The 20,791-nt window shown below is 33.2% G+C and overlaps 1 protein-coding gene across 4 annotated transcripts in view; it reads left to right on the forward strand.

Annotated features, from left to right (window-relative positions):
* The window catches only part of PPP4R3A (protein phosphatase 4 regulatory subunit 3A), a 62,127-nt gene that overhangs the window by 31,044 nt on the left and 10,292 nt on the right, over positions 1-20,791 (forward strand). For 3 of the 4 annotated variants that reach the window (XM_031952343.1, XM_031952346.1, XM_031952342.1), the window contains exons 3-10: positions 4,058-4,156; positions 8,088-8,705; positions 13,640-13,717; positions 13,801-13,917; positions 14,729-14,884; positions 16,303-16,434; positions 16,565-16,667; positions 17,729-17,887. In XM_031952343.1, the coding sequence (XP_031808203.1) occupies positions 4,058-4,156; positions 8,088-8,705; positions 13,640-13,717; positions 13,801-13,917; positions 14,729-14,884; positions 16,303-16,434; positions 16,565-16,667; positions 17,729-17,887 (1,462 nt within the window). The remainder of the gene's footprint in view (positions 1-4,057; positions 4,157-8,087; positions 8,706-13,639; positions 13,718-13,800; positions 13,918-14,728; positions 14,885-16,302; positions 16,435-16,564; positions 16,668-17,728; positions 17,888-20,791) is intronic. The other variant, XM_031952345.1, reaches the window with a different exon arrangement.

Consider the following 20,791-nt stretch of genomic DNA (forward strand, 5'->3'; position numbering starts at 1 on the left):
CAGGTAGTTCTCAAGGAAGGAAATTCAAGGTTTTTATAGCTATATTTTAAAAAGTACATCAAATACTAATAGATAAAGCAAAGGATTAAAATAGCTCTGAGGTTCCACTCTATGACCAATGGATTTGGATATAAATTGCTCTCCCCTCCCCTGTCCCATGTTCTCCTCCCCTTCTCCCATCCTACCCCTCCCTCAAAAAGGGGGAGGGGAATTACAGTTTGAGGAGCTTTGGAGAACAGATACACTAATATACTGTTGTAGTTTTGAATAGAACTCGGTTGGGAATAGTCCCCATTTCATACCTCCTCAGTCTATTGTAGATTTCAAAGAATAGAGAAAGGGACCTATAGGTCCCTCTATTGGCTCTTCATCAGTTAGGAAATTGTCAAAACAAATGATGTTATTTGAATGTAGTAGAACACTATTATTATTTGTTGTAAGAAATGACAAAAGAGGTGCGTGTTTGGAAGGACTTCATTATTCCCAATATGCATTCAGTTTCTAAATCTTGTCAGTTTATCCCTATAATGTTTCTGGCATCCATTCCTTTATCTCCTTAAGATTTACTTCCCTAAGAGTAATATACGTAAGACAGGGAAATGGCTACTGCCTTCCTATTACTATTACAGTAACCTCTTAACAGCTTTTTTCTTTAATCTGTACCTCATACAGTTCCCATACAATTCTCACAGGTCTAACCTCAGAATTTCCTTTATATCATGTTTTCTTTGGTTTTCTTAGTTTTGATTTGTAAATACTAGTATCCACATTGTTACGATGACTTAGATTCTATCATTTATCAAAGAAACACTGTAATTTACTGAATAAAGTAAGCTAAAATAAAACAAAATTTTAAAATGTATAACCTTTTGAAACATAACATCATGCTTTTGATCCTAAATTTGTCATTTTGGGCTGTGGTATAAGCCTTTTGTGGTATATAGATAGCATAATTGTATTCTCTTGTGCACCAAGTCTTTTTCCATTCTTCACGTCATAATTAGTAGCTACAGTTGTCCAATATACCTGTAAACACATAACATTATATTGCCTCTGATCTTTAGTTTTTTCCTATCACATATATACAGATTTCATTTCATGTATTAAATATGCCCCTGAGATACTTACAAGTACACATGCACAAAGAGTTCCCTGGAGTTAGAATATTCCTTATTCTTCACTACTTCCACCATCTCCTTTGGCCATCATCATTCAATAGATTCTTGAAACTCATTCTCTTAAAATTTTCTACTCTGCATTCAAATTTTGTTGGCTATTATGAGCTAACTCAAAGGTCTTCCTCTCTCCTTAAGGAATTAAGCATTTGGCTCATTGTTCTGCCTAACTCTTGTCCTTATTACATTCTTAACTTCTTAATTTTTAAGTAGCTTTATATCTTGTGACCTACTTCTTATTTATTTATTTATTTATTTTTTTTTTTTAATTTAATAGCCTTTTATTTACAGGATATATACATGGGTAACTTTACAGCATTAACAATTGCCAAAGCTCTTGTTCCAATTTTTCACCTCTTACCCCCCCCACCCCCTCCCCTAAATGGCAGGATGACCAGTAGATGTTAAATATATTAAAATATAACTTAGATACACAATAAGTATACATGACCAAAACATTATTTTGCTATACAAAAAGAATCAGACTCTGAATTATTGTACAATTAGCTTGTGAAGGAAATCAAAAATGCAGGTGTGCATAAATATAGGGATTGGGAATTCAATGTAATGGTTTCTGTGACCTACTTCTTTACCTCAGCCACACACAATGAGGATCATATCTTAAATCTCACTAATCATCTGTTATACTTACAAGCTCTAGAATACCTGATTATAATCTGTCATTCAATTTCTCCCTCTTCCTCAGCCCTAAATCTTCTTTCCCCTGCTTTCATGGAATCTTTTACTTTCTTTACTCAAAAGTATTTCAGGATATTATCCATGTTCTGATTTCATTTTCTACCCTTCCCAATTTCAACCCTTTAGTTAATTCAAATTCTCACTGTCATCTACTTTTCAGACTTTCATATCTCGTCTTGTTGCTACTTATTATCCCTTGCCAAATCCCAGCTCTGGATTACTTTTACCATTCTCTACCTTATCCTACTCATGTCCTGCTAAATGGAGCTGAAAGAATTAAATCCATTCCTTGACCTATAGCTTCTGTTAGCCACACACAGGGAGTGGTCACTCTGAATCTCAACAGTATGTTGAACTTCCTTAAAAGTGATATTCCTAGCTGTGTGACACCAGGCAAGTCACTTAACGCCATTTGCCTCAGCAAAAAACAAAAACAACAAAAAAAATAAAGTGATGGCCTATCTCTTGTGACACTCCTTATCACTATCTTTCCCTATTTCTGGCCATCTGGCTAGAAGAACTTTGGTTTTCTTTTTCCTTTGTGTTTATTTTCAGACAAGCCCTTTTGAGATATTTTCTGGGACTTTGTGAGAAATCTGATCTTCTCCATGACTTATCACCATCATCACCAAAATATTGATGCCTTTTGTTTCTGTGCCATTTGTTTCTTACATTCATTCACTGAGTTCTCCCTTGTAAAAAAAAAAAAAAAAAAACAAAAAACAGCCAAATTAAATGAAATAGACTACCAGAACCACATTACCCACAGAGCCACTTTATGACAACATATATAACATTCTGCTTTTCATTCCTCTTACCAAGAAAGAGAATGTGTTTTGTCACCTCCAGCACCAAAATTTTCAACAAAGATAGTAAAACCAGAACAACACACACAATAAATGCAAATAATGTAAATTGGGTGAATCCATTTATGCTATTGTATTTATTGTATATATTCTTTCAGATTACTTAATTTTTTTTATTATAGCTTTTTATTTATAAGATGTATGCATGGGTAATTTTTCATCATTGACAATTGCAAAAGTTTTTGTTACAGTTTTTCCCCTCCTGGCTCCCCCCCTCTCCCCCAGATGGCAGGTTGACCAATACATGTAATGTATGTTAAAGTTCTGCTCATTTCAATTAGCATCAGTTCATGTAAGTCTCTCCAGGCCTTTTTGAAATCATCCTGTTGGTCATTTTTTACAGAACAATAATATTCCATAACATTCATATACCACAATTTATTCAGCCATTCTCCAGTTGGTGGGCATCCACTCATTTTCCAGTTTCTGGCCACTACGAAGAGGGCTGCCACAAACATTCTTGCACATGCAGGTCCCTTTCTTTAGTATCTCTTTGGGGTATAAGTCCAGTAGTATGTACAAGGGTATGCACAATTTGATAACTTTTTGGGCATAGTTCGAAATCGCTCTCCAGAATGGCTGGATGTATTTACAATTCCACCAACAATGTATCAGTGTCCCAGTATTTCCAGATCCCCTCAAACATTCTGCATTGTCTTTCCCTGTCATTCTAGCCAATCTGACAGGTGAAATCACTTAAAAAACTAAACACAGTATTCCATTATATTCATATGCTATAATTTGTTTTAGCCAACCCCCAATCAGGAGACATTCAATCTGTTTCCAGTTTTTGCTACCATAAAAAATATTGCTGTGAATATTTTTCTATTTGTGGAACTTGTTTTAATGCCTGAATCCTTTGCAGATCAGTGTTTAGTCATTTTTCTCACATTATTGCAAATTGTTTTTCCAGAATGGTTAAACCATGTTTTCATAATGTACCTAAATTCAAATTCTTTTATGCCATTACATAACAAAGGTGCATCATTCTCTTGTATTTAGAGAGGTCATTAAAAGCCAAAAAGTGACAGTTTTTAAACAATTGCTGTTTTTTAACAGTCTAGGGAGATAACGGGGAAAAAATATTTGTATTGATTTGACACCACTGGTTAGTAAAAGGTACTGAAAAATAATTATTAGCATCTATCCATATAAAATAGAGTTCAGTCCTGTTCTCTGTAACGTTACCCACTTAACTTTGTCCCTCTGTTTTCAACTTGTAATTTTGTAACTTGTAATTTATAATCATTTCTAATAAGTCTAATCAGTTAATTGTTTAAGAAGATGGTAAATATATTCATTTGATTATCTTTCAAGGACACTTTGATCGTATGGTCTGAAGCAGAAAATTATGACTTGGCCCTTAGCTTTCAAGAAAAAGCTGGATGTGATGAAATATGGGAAAAAATATGTCAGGTAAGTTTAAAAATGGACATTTTTTTATTAAACTGCTGTTATCCTGCTTTATTTAGCAATATAACTCCAATGACCAGTTGACAGAAGGTAGACTAGAAATAACTTAAGTGAACCAGAACAGAATGGTATGCAATGAAAATATCCATTTGGTTATGATCAACACTTAAGCATAGGGAAAATCATTTTGGCAATTCTGTGTTGTAAGACAAGGGAGAGTAAGAAAGCAAAGTTAATACTAAGGTTGTATTCTGGGAGACTAGAAGAGAATAGAGTTTGTGGAGAAAGATATAATGAGTTCTATTTTGGGCATTCGGAGTTTGAAATATCTCTGGGACTTCTGATTTGTAATGTCAAATAAGGAATAGGAGACTAAAAGCTAAGATAAAAAACACTGGAATTTCTTTGTCCTCTGCATAGAGATGATGAGTAGATCCATATGAGTTGATGAGATCACCTAGAGAGCAAAGAAAGCCTAAGGCAGAACGTTGGAACACCCCCGTGGTTCTTTTTCTGAATGCAAATGACATTTTCTGTCGAAAGTCTATTGAGATTGAACAATCAAGTCTTTCATAGTTGATCATCGTACATTCTTAATCTTTGTACACAATGTATTCCTGGTTTGGGTTGTTTTGCTCGGCATCCTATCATGTAAATCTTTCCGGGTCTTTCTAAAATCAGCTTTGTTCATTTTTTATAGAACAATAATATTCCATTATCTTCATATACCACAACTTATTCATCTATTCCCCAATTGATGGGCATTTGATTAATTCCTTGCTGTCACAAAAGTAGCTGCTACAAATATTTGTGTTCATGTGGGTCCTTTTCCCTTCTTTATGGTTTCCTTGGAATACAGATGCAGTAGTTGCTCTGCTGTGTCAAAAGGTATGCAGTTTTTATACCCCTTTAGGGCATAGTTCCATATTGCTCTCCAGATGGTTGGATCATTTCACAACCTCTAAACAATGCACTAGTGAGTGTCCATGTTTTCCCATATCGCCTCTAAAATAGTCTTATGAATAGGAGGAGAACCCTGAGAGATTAGCTTCAGGAAACCAGAAAGAAGAAAAAGGCCCTAGTAAGGAGAAGTCCAAGAAGTCCACTATTCATCAAGAGACTAGGGAATAGGAGGAAGGAGTAATTGATGGTGTCAAAAAATTGAGATGAAAGGATAAGAGAAGAGGAAATTTCTGTTGAACATAACTTATGTATTGTTTTGTTCGGTAAGATAAAAGGCAAGGTCCTCATCTGAAAGGAAAGATAGATGGAAATGTGTGGGAACTTAGAAAAAGAGAAAAACGGTTTAAATGGCTTATGGGGAACCAGATAGGGAATCGGGAAGGAAACACAGCATTGCCGATTGTGCAAAATGCTGGTAGCAACTCTTATTGTGGTAGCAAGGAATTGGAAATTGAGTGGATACCCATCAAATAGGAAATGGCTGAATCAGTTATGGTTTATGACTATAAGGGAAAATTATTGTTCTATAAGAAGTGATATGAACAGGCTGATTTCAGAAAAGCCTGGGAAAACTTACATGAACTGATGCTGTACTTAATTGAGCCTTCTTCATCACAATTGGTGCACTTCAGAATTTTTTTAGAGTTTAAAAAGTCAACACATGTATTTAACTAGGGATGAATATATTCATACCCATGATTAAGGGAGAAATGATGGTCAGTCAATATTTAGAATATTGGATGGCATCCTAACTTCCTTTATTGTCTTGTATATTTTTACATCTTCTTCTGCTCTAAATAGCCTGCCTGATAGGCTATTCATATAAATATAAATTCTATAAACTGATAATAGAATTAGAATAATATTGAAGTCCAAGATTTGACAACCTATTTGGATATAGATTATGTAGAGTTATGGATGTCTCCACCTGGGAGAAGAGAAGGGTGAGGAATTCCAGAGTGTTTTCCTGTAGAGAGTACTATGAACACTGAAAATTGGCCTTTAAAGATTCATGAAAAAATAGTTTAGGAGAATTAAGTTTATGCATCAAAATAATGGAATACATTGAAAAAGGTTTTGATTATTTCTAGCATTGATTTAAAAAAAATCCCAAATTCTCTCCTTTCTTCCAGTCTCTCCCTTCACTCAGTGAGGAGGCAGTCAGTGTGAGGTCATACAAAACGTTTCCACATTAGCCATATCGCAACAGGAGATGAGGGCAGAAAAATAAAATGACAGAAGTTTTTCAAAAGTGTATCGCTTCTCTGAAGGTGGATAATGTTGTTCATCATGTGTTCTCTGGATCATTGTCTTGAATAGAGTTGCTAAGTCTTTCACAATCGATCATCACAAAGTCTCCCAGGTTTTTCTAAGCCAGCCAGCCATCTCATTTTTATAGTATAATAGTACTTCATCATAATCGTATAACACATAATGTTTAGCCATTCTCCAATTGATGAAGATCCCCTCAGTTTCCAGTTTTTTGCCACCACAAAAATAGCTTGTATAAGTATTTTCATACATAAAGGTCCTATATCTTTTTTTTTTTTTTTTTTTTTTCATCTCTGGGATATAGATTTTTGCTGAATCAAAGGGTATGCACAATTTTATAGCTGCTTGGACAAAGTTTCAAATTGTTCTTTGGAATGATTGGACCATTCCACAACACTACCAAGTAATATATGAGTGTATCTTTTTCCCCACATTCTCTCTAGCATGTATCATTTCCCTCTTCTGTTTGTTATAGCAGTCCAATAGGTATAAAGTAGTTTTCATTTGCCTTTCTCTAACCAACCATTTTTACAAGTGATTTTGGTAATTTTGATTTCTTTTGCTGTAAACTGCATATATATTTGGCTCAATTGATATATGATATATATATGTGTGTGTGTGTGTGTGTGTATATATATATATATATATATATAAAATCAAGTCATATATCAATTGAGCCAAATTCCCCAGTTGATATGGATGTTTGAAAAATGAATTCTTGATTAAAGAACTTTCCTATAAAATTCCCCTATCCCAGGTTTCCTGCTTTTCTTCTCATTTTAGTTCCATCAGTTTTGCTTTTCACAAAAACCTTTTTAATTTCCCAGGATCCTCTGTCACAAATTTTTCTCTTATCCATAGACCTAACAGGAAATTTTTTCCATGTTCCCCTAATTTACTTGCAGTTTCACCCTTTTTGTCCAAGTTATTTACACATTTTGACCTTATTTTGGTATTAGATGTTGGTCTATTTCCAGTGTCTTGTCAAACTGCAGTTTTTTTCAGCAATTTTTTCAGATGGTGAGTTATTGCTTCCAAGGGAGATCTTTAGGTTTGAATCAAATACGAGATTACTATGGTCATTTATCAGTATGTATTGTGTACCTAATCTATTTCACCATTTAGCCAGCACTACATTGTTTTGATAATTAATAACTTTGTATTATAGTTCGAAATCTGTTAGTAGTAGTAGACCTCCTTTCTTTACATTTTTCATCGATTCCTTTAATACTATTAACTTTTTTTTTAATTTAGTTCCTTTTTTTTTTTTTTTTGCTATAAGCAATGAATAATAGACTTGTCATTTTCATTATTTCATTATATTGACTTGGCCTATCCATTGGTAGTTAATATTTTTCCAGTTATTTAGATCTGTCTTTATTTGGGTAAAGTTTTTTGTAATTGTGCTCATACAGTCCTTGGGCTTTGTCTGGATAGGTAGACTTCCAAGTATTCTATAATGTCTGCAGTTATTTTAAATAAAAGTTTTCTTTTTACTTCTGCTTTGCAATGGGAAAAACTAGGAATTGTTTTGTGTTTCAATTTAGTTTTAGAGACTCATTGAAAATTATAGTTACTAATTTCTTCTTGATAAAAAAAATACCTTTTGTAAAAGTCTAAGAATGTGTCTTATCATTTTTGAAGTCTGTTCTAGTGCATAATTTACATGTATTTTATAGAATTCTTTCTTTTTTACCAGGTTCAAGGAAAAGACCCTTCTGTGGATATTACTCAGGATCTTGTGGATGAATCTGAAGAGGAACGTTTTGATGATATGTCATCACCAGGTTTGGAATTGCCATCTTGTGAATTAAGTCGACTTGAGGAAATTGCTGAACTTGTGGCATCTTCTTTACCTTCCCCCCTTCGTCGTGAAAAACTCGCACTAGCACTGGAAAACGAGGGCTATATTAAAAAGCTCTTGGAACTTTTTCATGTGTGTGAGGACTTGGAAAATATTGAAGGACTACACCACTTATATGAAATTATCAAGGGAATCTTCCTCTTGAATCGAACTGCACTTTTTGAAGTTATGTTTTCTGAGGAATGCATAATGGATGTAATTGGCTGCCTAGAATATGATCCTTCTCTATCACAGCCACGGAAACACAGGGAATTTCTTACAAAAACAGCCAAATTTAAAGAAGTGATTCCTATATCAGATCCTGAGCTAAAGCAGAAAATTCACCAAACCTACAGAGTTCAGTATATACAAGATATGGTTCTACCCACCCCTTCAGTTTTTGAGGAAAACATGTTATCAACACTTCATTCTTTCATCTTTTTTAATAAAGTAGAAATTGTTGGTATGTTGCAGGTAAGTCAGATCAAAAATTTAATAAGTTAACTTTGTTTTTCATCAAGTATAAGACTGAATTTGTATGTTTATTTTAAAAGAAAACTTGGAAAAAATGTCATATTAATTGGAACTTTTTATTAATTGGTATTTAAAAAGCTCCATTCATAAAATTATTATAAAGCTCCTGTAATTGTCCTTTTTTCAAAGGTTTTTGCTTTTGATAGTTTACGTTTTGGACAGTGTTGTCATCCTCATTTTAAAATACATTTCTAAGGAGAATAGGTTTTTGGGGGGGGTTTTTTTGGTTATAATAATGGTTTATACTTTTCAAAATATATGCAAAGATAGTTTTCAAACATTCATCCCTGCAAAACCTTGTATTCCAAGTTTTTTCCCCTCCCTCTTCACCTTTCCCTTTACCTAGTCAACAAACAAACCAATATAGGTTTGCAAGATGTGTAATTCTTCTAAACTTATTCACACATTTATCATGCTGGACAAGAAAAATCAGATCAAAAGAAAGAAAAAAGCAAGCAAATAATGACAGTGAAAATACTTTGTAGTGGTCTACATTCAGGCCCCATAGTTTGCTCTGTGGATGCAGATGGTGCTCTCTATCATCTCTGTCGGAATTGGCCTGAATCACCTCATTGTTGAAAAGAGCCAAGTCTATCACAGTTGATCAGTTAGTTGAATTTTCTTAAGTTTAACTGTACTTTTAAACTGGTGCCTTATCATAGTAGAACAGAATAAATTAATACTTTGTATATTTTTGATTAGTTGTTCATTTTGAACTGGGTCTCCTAAATACCATCTTGATGTCACTTTGACTCTTTCTTGCTCACTTGTCAAATTCAACCAGTTGCTAAAATCTGTCCTTCACTTAGCTACCAAATTGATTTTCTGAAAGTGTAAGTCTTGACTTGATCCATCCAGTGGTTTTACCCAGGATAAAGCCCTTCATAACTTGTCTCCTTTCTACATTTCCAAACTTTTCACATTCTTCTCCTTTCTGTATACACTGAATCTTCCCATATTACTCACCCTCTTGGTATTTCTTACATAGGACATTCAATCTCCTGTCTCTCTGCCTTTCTATTTATTGTTCCCATGCCTGGACAGCTTTATTTCTCAGTCTCCTGTTATAATAACTCAAGGTTTCCTTTAAGACTCATTTCATGTCATCTTCAAAAAGCTTTTTCTCAACTACTAGAGCTAACTCTTAAAATTAACTTCTGTATAATTTGTATTTATCTTGTATGTTCTGATGAACATATTTTTCCTCCATTAGAAAGTGAGATTCTTGAAGATAGATTTTTTTTTTTTTTTTTTTCATCTTCAGTGCTTAGCATACTTTTTGGCACATAGTAAGTGCATAATGCCTATTAGTTGATTTAAACTGTACACCTTGCAGAGTTTTTGGGTCAAAGTATTTGTTCATTTTCTTCCTTTTCTTAGACTAATAACAGATTTCTTTCCAGAATGGCTGGACCAATAAATAATTGTATTAATAACGTATGAGTTTGCCCATTTTCCTATAGTTCAGTATTGATCTTTTTCATCTATGTTTCTTTGCTGGGTATATATTACATATATTTTATGATAATTATATAATCATAAAAATATCATTAAAAAGATATTTTTATAAGTATTTCTCTTTTAGTCATTTTCATTAATCATGGCTATATAAGTCAGGGTTAATTGACTTGCCTAGGATCATACAATTAGTGTCCAAGGCTAGATTTGAACTTGGATATTTCTCTTTTAGTCATTTTCATTAATCATGGCTATATAAGTCAGGGTTAATTGACTTGCCTAGGATCATACAATTAGTGTCCGAGGCTAGATTTGAACTTGGATACTCCTGACTAGTGCTACCTAATGACCCCTTTCTACCTCTTCTTCCATTCTTTGCTAGATTTTCTTGTAGGTCTCATTCACTAACTATGAGTATCCTTGCTGGTCCTTTTCGCTGTCTACCTCTACTGCATTATCTAGCTGCCTCAGGAGGGGTTTTTATGGAAGGAATTGGGGGGCAGTCATAGTGATGCCCCCCAAAATTTCAGCAAAACGTTTATAAATATACGGGAGAGCAAAAGGGTATTCTCAATATTAGAACTACTGTTACATATCTTTTTTTTTTTTTTAAATTACATAACAGGTTATGTGCAGGGCTGGTTTCATTTGGAGAGCTCATAAGTTCTCATGGTTAGCATCTCCATCTCAATGATTCTTAGATTCTTTATATTCTTCTCATGTCTACCTCCTAGTTCCCTTGGTTCCTTTCAAAACTTAGCTCAAATCCCACTTCTACCAGAGGCCTTTCCTAGTCACCTTCACTACTCACTGCTAGTACTTACCTTCTAAGATTACTTCCCACTTATAATTATATATGTACATTGATAATTGTACATTGTCTTCCTATTAGACTGAACTCTGAGGGTAGGGGCAGTTTTTGTCTCTCTTGGTGTCCTCAGCCATTAGCACTGTGCCTGAAGTTCTTCATATTCCTGATCACTTAAGTAAGCACTTAAAACTTATTGTTTATTCATTATTGGCGATGATATTTGTCCATTTAAATAATTTTCTAGCCATGTGGAAATTACTTCTGCTATGACTTTCTAAAACAGTATATCTAAATTATTTGAAGTAAATGAGAAATGCATTTTAAAATTTTCTAACAAAGCATTAAACTTTTTTTTGCTTGCCCCTATGCTGTTTTTTTTTTCCTTTTTTTCCCCCCCAATTACATGTATGTGTAGTTTTCAGTATTCATTTTGAGTAGTTTTTTTCTCACCTTCCTTATCCTAACCCCTCAAGCATTCTGATATAGGTTATACATGTACAGTTATTTTAAACATATTTCCTTGGATCATGTTGTGGAAAAAAAAGATCAAAACAAAAGGAAAAAACCACAAGAAAAATCAAACAAAGGAAATAAGATAAAAATAGTACAAAGTATTAAATCTTTTTTTTAAATAGCTTTTTATTTGCAAAGCATATGCTTGGATAATTTTTCATCATTGACCCTTGTAAAACCTTCTGTTCTAATTTTACCCCTCCTTTCCCCTTTGGCCCTACATGGCAGGAAGTCCAATACATGTTATTAAATACAATATATGTATACATATTCATACAGTTATCTTGCTGCACAAGAAAAATCAGATTTAGAACATAAAAAGTAACCTGAGAAGAATAATAAAAATGCAAGCAAACAATAACAGTGGAAATCTGTGTTGTGGTCCACACTCATTTCCCATAGTTCTTTTACTGGGTGTAGCTGGTTCTCTTCATTACTTAACATTTGGAACTGATTTGGATCATCTCATTGTTGAAGAGAGCACAGAGTATTAAATCTATTAATTAGTATTAAAGTGATGTGCATGTCACAGTATCTCAAGAGCTGAAAGAGACCTCAGGTCATCTAGTCCAACACATATCTGAAAAACAAATTCCTTCTACTCTTAACAGAAAGTTTACCAATCCAGCCCTCCCCCCCTTTCCCCATTTAGGAGTAACTCAGTACCTCAGGCAACTGATTTTACCTTTGGATAACACAGATTTTTATTTATTTATTTATTTATTTTTTGAGGAACTTTTTCTTCACGTCATTTTACACCCATTGCTCTTAGTTCCTCTGGAACCAAGTAAAATACATCAAATCCCCTTTTCACTTTATACCCCTTTGAGTACTTAAGCTATATCTTTTCAGTCTAAATATTCTTAGTTCCTTCAGCTGATGTTGAAATCCTTCATCCTGGTAATTCTCTTCTGAATTTTCTCCCGTTTATCTATGCTTTTGTAAAACATGGTATCCAAAATTAAACATCGTATTTTTGGTGTGCTCTTAATTAGGGCAGAGTAAAGCATAACTATCATCTCCCTAGTGCTGGATCATATATCCTTCTTAATTCATCTGAAGATTGAATTAGCTTTCTTGACTTTCACATTCCAATATTGGCTCATTGCAATTCAAAGACCCCCTAAAACTTCTAGATGAACTGCTATGTTTTCTTTCTCCTTTGAATTAATGGCACTGATTTTTTAAAAAAAAAAACTTGTATTAAAGACTTTATCAATATGCTTTCTCGTATATTGATGAATCATATATACAGAGTCAATGTGTAGATTTGTTTTGCCCAAGTACAATTTTTTTAAAAGGAAAACAGATAGAAGCGTATTTGTTTGTCTTTGTTGTTGGGGTGTGTGTGTGTGTGTGTGTGTGTGTGTGTGTGTGACAATTGGGAATAAATGGCTTGCCCAGGATCACATATCTAGAAGGTGTTAAATGTCTGAAGCCTTGGAGTTCAAGGCTACTCTTCTATCTGCCATATATAGCTGCCTTGGGGGAGGGGTTTTTATGGAAGGAATTGAGGGAGCAGTGGTAGTGATGCCAAAAAAAATTTCAATGAAACATTTATAAATACACGGGAGAGCAAAAGGAGGTTCAAAAGGGTATTCTCAATATTGAACTACTGTTGCATAATTTTTAAAAATGATACGTAATAGTTTGTGTTATGTGCAGTCTCCTTTTCTGGTTTTATATAAGGAAATGCTCATGTTTAAGTCAACTTTTTGGCTTATTGAGATCTTTTTTTTTTTAATCCTATCATCCAGTTAGAGATCCTTAGATTTCTTTCACCTGCTAATTTGGTGAGTTTGCCTTCTAAGCACTTACCTTTGAAGTGTAATATTATATAGCTAGTAACAGTAGATTGAAATTTGCCTTCTTGATTTTTGATTTAGTTGAGCTGATATAATGGTAGGGGTTACTATATCAGAAAATTATTGTTAAAATTAAATGCATTCAGCTAGAGATTTAAAGTTATGTTCTTTGAAATGATAATTTTATTCCATTACCATCCTTTCCATGATAACCTTACATTGTAGCTATTATCTTAAGATTGCATTTTGAGCATTAATTTTTTAGTGGTTGTCATTTGTTATTATAGGAAGATGAAAAGTTTTTGACAGATTTGTTCGCACAACTAACAGATGAGGCAACAGATGAAGAAAAGAGACAAGAATTGGTAAGAAATTAGATGTTATGAAAATGATGTAAAACAATTAACATTCAACTCTTCTGTTCACTAATATTTTTTCTTAATTTCAGGTTAATTTTCTTAAAGAGTTCTGTGCATTTTCCCAAACGTTACAACCTCAAAACAGAGATGCTTTTTTTAAGACATTGTCAAGTATGGGTATTCTACCAGCTCTAGAAGTCATCCTTGTAAGTTTATTTCATTTTCTCCAATTCCTAATTGTTATAAACAAGAACTGGGTGTTTTTTTTTTTTTTTTTTTAACATCGATTCTACTAAACCCTTTTAAAGTAGAGCTTTATGAGCTTTTGACATTTCTGTGAATTAGATATTTGATGTGTCTCAATGAATAGTACATTTGAATCATAAGAGCATTTATTAAGCATTTACTATGTGCCAGGCACTGTGATGAGCTCTGGGAATACAAAAACAAGAAAACAAGGTGGTACCTAATCTCAGAAATGTACATTCTAATAGGAAAGACAGAATATAAAAAGGGTAGAGATATTTATATATGGACAACATATTTCTATATGGACAACAAAGCTGGTAGGGAGATAGAACAGACCAAAGAAGGCAGCTGGAGGTAAAGTGAGGATCCCCAGGCAGGGATTCAGCAATCACTGAGCAGTCCTGAGGGCAGAATCATTGTTAGATAGACAAGATAACTTGTCTGGATATTTTTAAATGGGAGAGAGGAAGCAGACTGAAAAGAGAATTAGAAGTAAAGAAGTCTCTAAAAGCAAATTATCAACTGGACAAAATTCTACTATTCAATATTGGGTATTTCAGGCAAAAAAATTTTTTTTAAGACTTAGTAAATTGACACTCAGATTCAAAATTCTGTTAATGATTTTTCATTTCTAACACTGAAACCTTATGTCAGCTAAGATTTTAAAATTGAACAGACATTAGAAGTTATAAAAAGAATGCCCCAAATATGTTTGTCTCCCGTGTTCCATATTTTTTTAGAAAAAGAAAAGTACTTTTTAATCTACAGGGTATGGATGATGCACAGGTGCGAAGTGCTGCTACTGATATATTCTCATACTTGGTTGAATATAATCCATCCATGGTACGAGAGTTTGTCATGCAGGAGGCACAACAGAACGATGATGTAAGTAAGAAGTTAACAGAGCAAAAAATAACCAACAAGGTAAATATTATTTGCACTAATAGTAAATATTTCTTAAAGATTTAAGTTCTGGATATTTTTAAATGAGAAAGAGGAAAGAGTATAGGCCTACCCAACCTAACCAGTGGTAAAGCAATCAAATATTGTCTTGTATCCTTGTACAAATTTAACACTTATCTTTTGGATTCATTAGTTGTTAATGCATGTTTTCATTTAAAAAATCCTGAGAATCAGGTTTATTTCTTGTTCTGCCATTTACTTGCTTTCTTGCCTTGTCCTTATTTAGTTTCTAATTGTCTTTATGAAGATTATTAATAACTTAACAAGGAGAATTTCTATTTGCCAGGAATATATTTCTAAAATAATTTTATAAACTTTTAAAAGGAAGCATTTTAAGTTAAATTAAATTAAAATTAATGGTGTTTCTGATTCTGCTTGCCTAACCCAGAGAAGAAATATGTTGGGGGTTTTTTCCCCCCTCTTCAAGTAACGGATAATGAAATCTCTTTTTAAATGACAAATAATTTCATTTGAAAATGTGGATTTTTTTTTTTTCTTTTCTATCATAATAGCAGAATGTTCCTTTGGTGATTTTAATATGTTAAAATAAACTGGAATTTATGTTGATACTCTTAATTTGTCAACTTTGATTTTTCTATTTTAATTGTGAATCATTGCTCCTTGCTCTTATTCCTAAAACCATCTTATTTGAGATATCTTTTAAAATATCCTTAAATTACTGTTAATCTTTTATTTTTAGAATTTTGTTTAAGTTATAGCATTAAATCATTAATTGTTAATAATTTAATTATCATTAAAAAATTTTATAAACATAGTTTTTGTTAAAAACTTGAGTTATTATTGCTGCAGGCCACATATCTAAAATAAGCAAACGTTTATTAAGTTCCTATAATCTGGACATCATGGAAAATGGGTTATACCTTTTCATATTAATATCAGGTAATTGTTCATCAATGTACCTGATGTAGCTAGTATATATTTTTAGCATCTACTCCATATGTAGCACACATGCCTATTCCCATTTTCTATCCTCTTTAAAAACAAGGCTATCTTGCTTCTATACCTGTTTCCCCCATGGTATACAAGAGTGAACTGTTTTTTTTCCTACTGAATTTCCTCCCATTTTTTCCTCCACTTTTTATGTGATTTACTGGTCAAGGACACAAAAAAGGCACTTGAAAACATCAGCTATTAGTTTCCATGGTGTTTTATTAATATCGTGCAATTTTGTACTTAAAATTATAGTCCTTTAAAGATTTAAATCGGTTTCCCTTTCTATTACATTGTTTTAACCATAGGAGGAAATATTAGAGTTAGAAGAGTAGTAAAAATTAATGCTGTAGTTTATTTTAATGTTTTCAAAAATATCCCTTTCGTCCCATAATAATGGACCCTTTTGTATGTATTCTTCTCAACAGGATATCCTACTTATCAACCTTATTATAGAGCATATGATTTGTGATACAGATCCTGAACTTGGAGGAGCAGTCCAACTTATGGGTCTGCTTCGAACTTTAGTTGACCCAGAGAACATGCTAGCCACTGCCAATGTAAGCAACAATTATTTTTTGCACTTCTTAGATTTTGTAAGTTTCATAGTTATCATAATACTTCTGTTATTGGTGATTAAGACTCTTATCTGTGCAATTAAAGTTCATAAAAGTTTCTTTAATTCCTTAGAAAACTGAAAAGACTGAATTTCTGGGTTTCTTCTATAAGCATTGCATGCATGTTCTTACGGCCCCCTTGCTGGCAAACACAACAGAGGAGAAACCTAGTAAAGGTAAGGTGACTCACTGATACTTTTTGTACAGCAAAATAACGGTTTGGTCATGTATACTTATTGTGTATCTAATTTATATTTTAATATATTTAACATCTACTGGTCATCCTGCCATCTGGGGGAGGGAGTGGGGGGTAAGAGGTGAAAAATTGGAACAAGAGCTTTGGTAATTGTTAATGCTGTAAAGTTACCCATGCATATAACTTGTAAATAAAAGACTATTAAATTAAAAAAAAAACAAAAAAAAAGGTAAGGTGACTCAGAGAAATTGTTTATAATTGTTAATTGTTTTTAAATTCTCTGATTTTGATTTGAAGTTCAAAGTAGCAATTGAAACTTGTTGAATTCTAATACTAATTTTTCCTTGGAATCTTAAAATTAATATTTCATGGTTCTTAATACTACAAGACCTCTAAGAGACATAGAAAAGTTTGTTTTTGCTGTACTATTTTTGTGATATCCTTTTAGGACTTTTTTTGGTAAATAATATTTATGCTTTACTTGCATTTATAAAGGTAAAGGAGATGATTTGAGAATATTTAAATAATTTGGATAGTTGTATTGCCTTATTCTTTCCTGGTAAGAACAGTTCAATTTTCTTAATTTGTTTAGCTCTTCTACATTGTACTTTGGAGAACTTATATACCAGTTGCAGTGATTTTCTTTAAATTACCAAAAACTTCAACTTCAGTTCCTAATTAAAAGTAATACAAATACCTAATACAAATAAATACAATTATTTGTTGAGATGAATTAAAACAAAGAGTACTTGATCTACCTACTTTTAAAATAAAAATTAAACAGTTGTAAAATTTATGGTTACATTGTGACTTAACTTGAACGACTTTTTTACCTTAACTTGTGCTCCTATTATTTAGAAGTCAAGATGCTTTTTTTTTCTACATATTTCTCTTTATAGAAGATTTGAATGGATATTTTGATGTAAAGCTGTATGACTTCAGAAATTTTAAACTTGTTATATACTTATATTAACTCATTTTGGGAGCAAAGAAATACTGTCACAATAAAGAATTTTTCATAATTACATTTATTTATTTTAGATGACTTTCAAACTGCCCAGTTATTGGCACTTGTGTTGGAATTGTTAACATTCTGCGTGGAGCACCATACCTACCACATAAAGAATTACATTATTAATAAGGATATCCTACGGAGAGTCCTAGTTCTCATGGCCTCAAAGCATGCTTTCTTGGCATTATGTAAGTGTTACTTTTCTAGTAGGATCAGTGAGTACCATTGTATAAGGGTTACTATATAATATTATTGGTATCAAATGGTTTTATTTCCCCCTCTTAATTCTAGAATAATCAATAAATATGTATGCAGATTATTGATTACTTTTAATGTTCTGGAATGGGCAGACTACAGTGACCATTGAATGTTGGTGGAGTAAAGCCCATATTTTGGTTAACTCTTACTCTAATACTTTGACGTTTCCAACATCCCACTTCCAATATTATAGAATACTAAAAGGTGAGTACCACCCCAATCACCTGGAACTTACTCAGTCCTTTGCTAACAAATTTACAATTCTTATTTCTCAATCCCTGTGATTCATAGTTGCCTCCTCAAAGGAAAAACAAAAAGCCCAGCCCTCCTACTTCTGATAGTCTCATTTTCATTAAATAATATCCCTCTCCATTTACCACCTACCTTCCTTGTTTCCTTTGTTCTTTTCCTTTTGTTTTATTGTTTCCATTTCTGTCATCTTTCCATTTCACCCCACGGAATCCTGTCTCTATTGGTAAGAAATTCCCCTTCATCATAGATAAATATCTTTTCATAGTCTAGCTCGCTGACCACCTTCCTTTCCTTTAACATTCTAGGACAAGTTGGCATATTTCTTTATTAATATCGCTGTTATGCTCCCTATATTACTGTCACTCAGAAACTTTTCATACTTTGAAGTTTATTTCATGTATCTATTACTTTGCCTAGATCCTTGTGCTAACAGCTCTCTTTCTCTTTATCAAGTTCAGTACATACTCTGATATTACTTGGAACATTCTGAACTCTCATTCATTAGTCTCCTAAACTCATATGACCACCTACTTCATCTGGTCTTAGTCATCCCACAGGAATTTCACCAATAAGCTGCCATCTCTATGACTTTGAACTCTTGAGATTCTCTAGTATGATCACATATTCCTATCTTTTCATTCCATTGTTTTCTTCTGCTTCTTATTTTTGTTGGTGCAAATTCCAGTCCCTGTTCATTTGGTTCCTGCTTTGTCCTCCCAAACTTTTTTCTTGTCAGTTTTCATTCCTTGTTTGTTCCATTACTGTTTATGCCTTACATGAATCCTAATTTACTTTATTTCTCATACTGTTTGCTTTTTTTTTTTTTTCCTGAGGCAATTGGGCTTAAGTGACTTGCCCAGGGTCACATAGCTAGGAAGTATTGAGTGTCCAAGGCCAGATTTCAACTCGGGTTCTCCAGACTTCAGGGCTGGTGCTCTATCCACTGCACTACCTAACTGCCCCATACTGTTTACTTTTTAAGGAAGTCCGGGAAATATGTTAACTGCATCTGATAGAAATATAGTTTGTTTTTTCAAGTCAGCTAGCATTTATTAAGCACCTATTATGCTAAGCATGGGGATACAAAGAAAGGTAAAAATACTCCATGCCTTTAAAGAATTCACCATTATAATGAGGGAAACAACACAAAAATAACTTTTTTTTGGCAATGCCTGTGCATTATTAAATGAAAAGAAGCTCTCAAGTATCACTTACATCTACTCTTTAATATTATAAATGCCCATCATCATTATTTCTGAAGATGTCAGTAAAAAGTCTTTCAATACACTAATTTGAAATAACCTAAAAATTGGGCTGGAGGTTGTTGTGGAAAAATATTTATTTCTTTCCTACCCACTTATTCTGTTCTTTCCGTTCATCCTGTCCCTCCTCAAAAGTATTTTGCTTCTGACCATTCTTTCCCCCAATATGCTCTCTTACTACTCTTCATCCATTCTCAGATCGTCTTTTCCTCCAACTTTTCTGCAGAGTATAGGGTAAATATACTGTACTTAGTGTGCATGTTATTTTCTTTTTGAGCCAGTTCTGATGAAAGTAAGGTTCACTCAATTCTCCTCCCCTCCTTTCTTTAGTATAAAAGCCTTTTCTTGACTTGACAGATAATTTACACAATTCTATCTTTCCCTTTATCCCAATATATTCCTCTCACCCCTCAATTTAATTTTTTTTGGATATTATCCTTTCATATTCAACTTAGAATTGTGTCCTCTGTGTGATATATACTCCTAACTGCCCTTATAATCAGAAAGTTCTTATGAGTTACAAGTATTATCTTTCCATGTAGAAAGTAAACAGATTAATCTTTAAGTCCCTTCTGATTTCCCAAAATTCCCCAAAATTTAGTTAGCAGCTTGACTCCCACTTTTGTGTAGAAATCCTTTTATTTTTTTCTTGACTCTAATTTTCTTTATATGTTATTATAACATACCTTTTCTTAGGCTGTTTATACTGTCTCTCAGCTCCCTTACTCTAAATATCTTTTCTCTGCCATCATTATATGTACCTCTTTTCTTAATAGAATACCTTGGCCTTTTTTAAACTTTTCCTGCAAAATTTGAAGCCATTGGCTGGAGCTTGACCATCTTGTCTTTTCATACCTTTGTTTTTCAGTCATGTCCAACTCTCTATGACCGATTTAGGATTTTCTTAGTAAAGATATTGGAGTGGTTTACCATTTTGTTCTCTAGCTTATTTCATAGATGAGGAACTAAGACAGAGACATACAGGATTAATTTGACTTGCCAGCGTTAGACAGCTGGTAAATGTTTGAAGCCAGATTTGAATTTGTCTTCTGATTCCAGACTTGGAGCTTTATCTACTTCACTACTTAGCTACCTGCTCCATGTTTTAGAACTCTTCTATGTCTTCACCTATATTTCAGCCAAGAAATTATCATTTCTTAAGTCTATCAATTTGAGGAATGGGGAGGAAAAGCATTTATTCACCATCTGTTGTATACTAGTCACTGTTAACATTTTACAATTATTGTTTCAATTAATCCTCCCTCACAACAACCCTGTGAGGTAGCTGCTTGTTATCCTCACTTTACATTTGAGGAAAAC

Source organism: Sarcophilus harrisii, chromosome 2, assembly GCF_902635505.1.
Source record: "Sarcophilus harrisii chromosome 2, mSarHar1.11, whole genome shotgun sequence".
Lineage (NCBI taxonomy): Eukaryota > Metazoa > Chordata > Mammalia > Dasyuromorphia > Dasyuridae > Sarcophilus > Sarcophilus harrisii.